At 33.7% G+C, this 8,174-nt stretch overlaps 1 protein-coding gene across 1 annotated transcript; it reads left to right on the top strand.

Moving 5' to 3' along the window:
* The first annotated feature begins 1,613 nt into the window (after positions 1–1,613).
* LOC127879693 (uncharacterized) lies at positions 1,614–3,758 on the top strand. The gene is made up of 3 exons (XM_052426689.1): positions 1,614–1,868; positions 2,427–2,568; positions 2,677–3,758. Exons 1-3 carry the CDS (start codon positions 1,626–1,628, stop codon positions 3,138–3,140), a joined length of 849 nt encoding a protein of 282 aa, XP_052282649.1. The 5' UTR covers positions 1,614–1,625; the 3' UTR covers positions 3,141–3,758.
* Positions 3,759–8,174: the final 4,416 nt, after the last annotated feature.

Genomic DNA, 8,174 nt, shown 5'->3' with positions numbered 1-8,174 from the left:
TACACAGATATATGACTGTTTCATCAATAACAATCAATAGATCTTCACGGCCAATCCATGTGTTTTTGAATACAGCATTAAAGGAACATTCTGTCCACGTATGTTTGATTCAATCGATTACAGTGATAATAGCGTTTTAATCCAATTTTTGGGGTTTATTGAAGGAAAGTATAAGTACATTTTGTGTTCACATTATTTGAACAACAGACCTTTAAGCGTTCGCCTGCTTTCACGGACACCGATTGTTGAAAACTTGACCTTGTTATCTAACTTTAGAACTTACCTGACCAAAAAAAACAACAAATATGGCCTAAACATCGAAATCGAGTCATAAATCTGACTTAAGAATACTAACGAGGTTAATGTACGTTTCTATCTGGTGACATAGTTTTTAGACGTAAATGACACAGAAGCTATTCATGTGAAGTTAAACATTCTGACCAAGTATCTAAGAGATTGAGTAATACATCTTTCCTACACAATAATAATTCGGTTTATGTAAGTTGTTATCTGTTGACATAGTTTTTGGACGCAATTACCCAGAAGCTATAAACGGGAGTATAACATTCAGACCAAATTTCAAGAAGAGTTGTTGTTTTTTTGCAGAGTGGACACAAATTTATTCTAACATTTTAAATGTTACTTTTGAGTTTTGATAATTAAGTGCCCCGTTTCGACCTTGGCGTGAATAATGTCAAGATTAAAACGTTAATCTGGTTCCCTCATAATTGATGCATAAATATGGTCTCTTTTTTTTTATAAGTGTCTTTCTAAGATTTGACGTTGTTTCCTGTTTTTTAACCTGATTTCAACTCGTCCTAGATACTATCACTAAAACTGTTATGACAGACTTTCATCGAACCCAAGTTTCATCAAAAACTTAGTTCGCACTTCATTGCACTTCGTCAGAGGATATGTATATGTCTGGAGCGTTTGATAAAACACTGGGGCTTTGATTATATGGGAAATAACTTAACATATCTCCAATATATTGTCTGAAACCGCGAAGATCAAGGCTTTCATATTTGGTGTTTGGCATGATCTATGGTTACCAAGGGAAGTTTTCCGTCTTCCTTCAGTCCGCGCGGCCTTTTAATTTATCTTCTCACGACTTCTCCACCTGTACAGCTAGGATAATTTAAATTATACTTTATAGGATTGATTGTTGCATGACCTACTTTCGAATTTCAATCGGTTTGGTCTCTTTAATACGTAGGTCCAATGAACGAAAAATATGCTTTAAAATGACAAATTCAAAAATCTTCTTTCCTAGGCAAATGAGGGCCAGGGTGTTTATTATTGGTGTATAACATAGTCTATTGGTCTACTAATACATTTGTTAAGTCATTTCTCTGGGATGAAAATGCCCAAGCATCAGGAATAACTATAGAGTTGTATAGCAAAATGACTTCCAAATCCTCTCTATAACGACAAGTCTCAGAGGTGATATATATTGCATGTAGCATCATATTGCGGCGCTCTTCCAAGTTTGTTCAAATCATACCTTCCCTTGAATTATAGTGTTTAGGCTTTTCCTAGTAACATATTATTCCGCAGCTGTTGTCGTTATCATAATTAATGTTTGGTTCTCAATTTCAGTTGCCATTACAAACTTCAGTGAACCGATGCATGACACGATGCCTGATAAAGATTATCTCAAAGCGTTATGTGCATCACACGGCATCAAGTCTGACCAATTAAAATATGAATGTGAAAAATTGTGTAACATTATACATAATTTTGAACACGTGGTGGATGTTTATCCGGCATACAAAGAAAACGATGTTACGAGCGTATTTTTTATCGTGACGGTGTCAAGACAGTCGGATAATCTTCCCATACATCTAGATGATTTACGTATCGATTGGGTAATTAAGTCAATTGATATTAGTCGTTATAAAATATCAGGAAACATTGGAATAAAAATGAAAGAACACGAAATTCAAATGCTTCGGGTATGTTTGGGGAGACATGCACATGCTTTAATGAACAAACATCGTTATCTTAGTATAATAGAAGGTTGTAATTACACACTGAATAAAGAAACTGAATGTGCTACCAATGCACTACAATACGAAGCTAGATTGGCTCTATATGTACATACAAAGGGCTACATTCCAATCAATGAAGAACCATTTGAAAAATCGTATGACGGTATACCAGTAGTAGTAAAAGAAGGCGTGTATATTCCATTTGTCAATACCGCCAATATGAAGCATCCGCATGTTCGCATGGGATGTCAAATTCAACGCGCTCAACTTGCTGTGAATGGTACCCTTGGTCTTTTTGTTGAGCACAGTACCTACGGTCTCTGTGGACTGACATGTGCTCACGTTATGCTGTCAAAGGAAGAACATGCACGATGTAAGGCAAACAATGGATTCATTCATTCAGATTCATTTTTAAATGATATTGACGTTTTCCAGCCAGAACATCCCCACTTATTGGGTAAACTTGTTGAGGCAATACAGAAAGAAGGCAGTGAGCGTGAAGAAGGAATCGACCTGGCACTTATACAAATAAACGAAAGACATCCTGTTGATGGAAAATTTCCCGAAACAGAGATAGGTACCCATTTTGTATGTGTTTTTTTCTCGCCGTCATTGATATTACTATACCACAAGTATTTGTAACTAAACACCATGAACGGTCTCACATTCTGTTTTGTGATTTCAGATATTGATTTTGAGTCTGGAAAGACATTAAAACCCAGCATACGCAATGATCGTTGTTACAAATTCGGAAAGGCTTCGGGCTTTACCAATGGTACTTTGATCATCACAGAACAATTAAGTGTAATTAAAGACGTCCTCGATTTTCAAGGATATCATTGCGTACTTTGGAATCAAATTAAAGTGCAGCCATCTGGACAATTGTTTGCTACAAATGGTGATTCAGGTGCACCCGTTTTCGTCAAAGATGGTGATGGACAACTGGCATGCGTAGGAATTATTGTGGGGGGAACAACCGACGGTATGGTATATGTAACACCTGTAACGAGGATTCTACAGGAGTTTGGTATTTCACAGTTGAAAACGTTCATTCCGAACATTGCAGATTTGGCGAAAGATATACATTCAATCAAAAGGACCTTGGAGCAGTTAAGCTATACTGTACAAGCCCATATGTCAAACACTTGATCCAAAGTAAACAAAAGTCGAGTCCGGGCTTGAGCGCGAGCGGTCATATTATTTAATAAAAATATGATACACAACTTTTGAAGAAAATAAATAGAATCTATATCGTGTTTTAAAATCTGATTAAACATTTTTACGAATCTGCAAAAGGTCAAATATAAAATAACTATTACATTTGTCGTGAAGGATTTTAACGATTTGTTTCCATTTTGTATTTCCACCGTAAAATATTTTATTTTGCATATAGCATATTATGGTTTAACTACACAAAATTATAACATTTGTTTCACACATTCTTAGCCATAAATTATGGTTAACAGCAGCTAAGACCGTGGTTCGTGTGAATATATTGTGTTTAAAACAATTTCAAACATGATTTAAAGGTTAACCAATATGAAATAGCTTTACAAAAGTACATAAAAATATTGGTAAAATCATAAAAAAGAAAAAGAGTATGTTGCTTTAAGGAATGTCGACTTACGTTACAAAGTACATGTATATAAAAGTGTGTGTTTTTTTAGGTTAGTTGCATTCGTTGAGCAAAAAAAGCGCGTATATAATATGTATGCAATGTATTTTATGTTGTCGCTTAATTCCTCAAGTTTAAGTATATTATTTAAAAAGGACACAAACGTATATTTTTTTGGTGTTGCTTTTTCCTGTTTGCATTTAAGGATACAATATTTAGCCAACTATACTTCGGAGTTTATAACGTGCGCATTGTTGGAATCAGCTATAGTCATATTGAGTAATGCTATAATTGCAAAATTTAATTAAATGTTTTCAAACCTTTCTTACTTTTTGTAAATTAAGTTTTTGATATCCATTCAACACCTTCGAATGAAATAACAATCCCAGACTATGTGAGTATTCGTTTTTAAGTGCATATAATATAAATCGCAAAATGTTGAACGAACGAGATGGGATTTATAGATGTATGAATTGTTTGGTAAAATGTGCACGAGGCATTTAAATTGGACGTTTTTAAGTTTGGTGTTAATAGGTGATTTGACTGGTTGGGTTAAGATGGTTCTTCGGTAAATATGTGGATTAATAAGCATGACTTCCCATTTATAAAATTGTTAGAACTCTCCGGATCTGTGTTTTATTATAAGTGATTTACAAACTTGTTGCAAGCTTTTTTATGCTGTGTTATTTTGTTGAGCACGTAGTGCGGTTTTGTATAAATGATATCGTTATCTTTTAGCTTATTTTTGCATTTAACGTGAGTGCTTTGGCGATTTAAGGATATTTTATCAAGCATGTTTTATCTGTTTCATAAAGATTTATTATATTTGGTAAACTGTAAAACTCTCATTTCCTAAAATCATATACATGTTAAATATATTGCTTTAAAATATGTTTTAGTAAAGATGTTTTATAAATGAATTATTTCAGATATTTTTTCTGTATTTGTATGTCATCTGTTTCAAAGAGACACTATCTAATCCATAAGAATGTTTTTTAAGCACTTGGATGTAATATTTAGTTACTTGACTTCTTTTCGTGATGAGGTGATTTAAAAATCAACATTCCGACATAATTACTTATTGGTTTATATTTTCATCAGGTTTTAGTCTTGTTGAAATAAAAATCTTTTAATGCCACTGGCTTTGATGGATTGTAAGAATATGTCTATATCAGAATTTATAGACCACCATCGGCATACTCGTGAATGATGCGCTGTTTTTGCAATTTTATCTGGTTTTTCATTCCACAACAATTACAAACGTAGAGATTTTAGTTTTGAAATGATGTCTTAAGATGGACTTGGTAAAACTGTTAATGGATATACAAGCTTTGGTATTGCAAAAATTAAAAAAATGTACTTTTTCAAATGAACGATAGTTTCCAGCGTTTTCATTAATTTAAACACGTTACAAAAGCAAAATTGTTTCATGAATATTTAATGACATTATTTCTGTTGATTCGTTGCTAAATTCTTTCCATAAAGTGTGTGTTTACGAAACTCTATTGGGCTAATTTTAAGTTCCCCTATTATATGGATTTTAAATGTATGCTTGTGAATGTGAGTCCGGAAACTGCTGCAAATTATTCTATGTTGTTTTTTTGTCAAATGTTTCAAACGATGTACGCTGAACATGTTATATGAATTAGGCGTCATCAAAAAAGTGACTGTTAAAGTTTTACATTATTAATTTTGTATTTATTTGACTTATATGTTAATTTTAATGTATATAGACATCAATTCAAGCAAATAATATAAAGGTTATGTGATAAAAGGCATCCTGGTATGGCCCCTCTTTGTATAGTAAACACATCCAACGCATTGTCAGTTTCATCCATTTGTTTAGTAATTTCTTGTAAAAGTCTAACTTTTTCGCCAATGAATATTCTTTTGATAAATCCGGTTTGATTTGTAATGAGTTTATGATTTACAGCCACATAAATAATCAAAATCAATGAATATAACATGCAAACTACGTCGTGCGTCCGTCGCTGCCCGAAGCCAATCTCGCGTCTGTTCATAAATTAACATCATGGAGTAGAGACAGCCATGGTAAAAATGTACAATGACCTTTTGGAAACCATAGACAAAAACCTCATAACAATTGTAATAATGATAGACCAAAGTGTTGCGTTTGACACTATTGATATTCCTATTTTTATTCAAATTCTCCAAAATGAGTTTGGAATCCAAAGTACCCCATTGAAATGGATTGAGTCATACCTGACTAACAAAACAATGAAAGTTTGGATTGAACAATCTTCATCTAACACAGCCTTTGAGATTCGGCGTCCCCCAAGGCTCCTGTGCTGGACCAGTGATTTTAACTCTGTATATATCGGCCCTCAACAAGGTGGTTCAGAAGTATCCAGCTTATCTGTATGGCTATGCAGACGACCACAAGATTGCATTCAAGATTCAGGCAGAAAATCATGAAAATGAAGCATACGTTTTACAACAACTTGATAAGTGTCTCAATGATATTATAAACTGGATGACAACTTCCAAGCTTAAAATGAACCAATCAAAAACAGAAAGTGTGAGTGTTGGAGAATGCATGGTTAAGTTAGTAGACCGTGTGAGAGATCTTGGTGTTTCAATAACCAACACTCTTAACCTTGACCTTCACATCACGAAGAAGTGCCAAATTGCCCAAATGCAATTGCGTAATTTAAAAGCTATACGCAGGCATTTGACACAGAAGTCAGCGGAGGTGTTAGTGCATGGTCTTGTACACTCCCATATTGACTTTTGCAATGGTTTATTCACCGATCTACCAGCTTACCAAATTCAAAAGCTTCAGCGGACTCAAAATCATGCCGCAAGAGTGGTCCTTTTGCGTCATTTGGTCAACCAAGTGCTGAACTCTTGAAACAACTCCACTGGCTACCAGTAAAAGCTATAATCATGTTCAAAGTCCTGGTTATGGTCTTTCGTGTTGTCCATGGTTATGCTCCTGGTTACTCGCAATAAATGTTTGTCCCAGCAAGCAGTCGGTATAGACTTCGATCACAAAGTGACTGTAATCTTGTTATTCCCTGGAGACGAACTAAGATGGCGGATAAATCTTTAGCTGTTGTCCCGAAGTGGTGGAACAATCTACCAAGCCACTTAAAAATCATTGACAATGAGGGATGTTTTAGATCAAGACTTAAAACTCATTTGTTCAATCTTTTTCACGGATAACCCATGTGCAGTGTTTGTGAAGCGCAATAGAATATTTTTATAATATTTTTTGCGCTATATAAATGACATGGATTTATATTTGTATATAAATGTTCGGATATCGTCGCAGTAAATTCGAATATAATATATGAAGACAAAAATTAAAAGAAGTGTGTGTATCTCGTTAAATCTATGTTACCACACTACATATAGCGTTTACATATTTGCTATTGCTATAGGAAAAACTGATTGCTTATGGGTTAACTTTATTTTACGAAATATTTTACGAAATATTCGTTAATTTTTAGTATAAATGTAGCTTTTGGAAAGGTTGTATGCGTTTGCAATTACTTTTGTAGCTTTTTTATAATCAACATTTAAAAGTGAAACAGGCCTCCAGTTATCGATAAAAACGGTGTCTTTTCCGGGTTTTTGGTACTAATGGTACTATGTTTTGTTATTGCAGGTCTGTAAGGTTATTGGTGTATGATGACTAATTAAGAGCTAACAACATGTTGCTTAATATATGTCGAAAATATGTTAAACAATTCTTCAGAGATACCAACTGATCCTGAACATTTATTGTTGTTTTTTATGTCTAGCAATGCTTAAGCGCTTTAATGCTCTGACAGATACTTTTGTTATTTTTTTGCCTCTGGACTTATTTTATTGCAAATGTAAAAAAGGAAACGTTCACAATTGTTTATATTCTGCAGAGAGACCAACTGATTCTGAACATGTTTATGTCTAGCATTGCTTAAGCGCGTTAATGCTCTGATAGATAATTTTGTTTTTTTTTTGCGTTGGCTCTGGATTTATTTTAATGCATATGTAAAAAAAGGAAACGTTCAAAATTGTTTAAATCTATATGTGTTTCTTTTTTATAAAGATTTTTATTAAAGTGTAAATTATCATTTAGTATGTCTTTTTGATCTTGTATCGCGGTATGATTATTATTTTTAAGTTGTTGCATAGTTTTAGCTAATGTTCGCCTTTTTCCTGATTCTCAAAACAGTTGGTTGTCTTTTCGGGGCTTTCTACTGTGCCTAAGCAAGTAGCAGTTTAACTTTTATATTATTGTCTGTAGACTATTTAATACACTTTTTGAGTCGCTCTGTTGTTTGCATTTTTCTAAATCATTGCTATGTATTGTTAGTTATTGCCCTAATTATGTAATTCGTGATACAATTGTTTCTTTCTGTTCCTTTTTATTTATATTTATTTTGCTGGCATATTTAATTACTTCCATAACGTGTGTGGTCTTTAAAGATCATGTAAATTTGGACAGTCCAGTTCGGAATATATTTGATGTACGAGAGTCCAATAGCGTAAAATATTGAATTGTTGCATGGTGCAAATGATGACAGCTGATTGAATGATGCGAATAGGTAAACAGTTGTACA

Source organism: Dreissena polymorpha, chromosome 4 (genome assembly GCF_020536995.1).
Source record: "Dreissena polymorpha isolate Duluth1 chromosome 4, UMN_Dpol_1.0, whole genome shotgun sequence".
Lineage (NCBI taxonomy): Eukaryota > Metazoa > Mollusca > Bivalvia > Myida > Dreissenidae > Dreissena > Dreissena polymorpha.
The sequence above is the reverse complement of the archived record's forward strand: the minus strand, read 5'-3'. Positions and strand labels throughout refer to the sequence as shown.

Coding starts and splice junctions, on each gene's coding strand:
- LOC127879693 (XM_052426689.1), top strand. CDS start 1,626: ATGCATGACACGATGCCTGATAAAGATTATCTCAAAGCGTTATGTGCA. Junction 1,869..2,426: donor ATGATTTACGTATCGATTGG/GTAATTAAGTCA, acceptor GACGTTTTCCAG/CCAGAACATCCCCACTTATT. Junction 2,569..2,676: donor ATTTCCCGAAACAGAGATAG/GTACCCATTTTG, acceptor TTGTGATTTCAG/ATATTGATTTTGAGTCTGGA.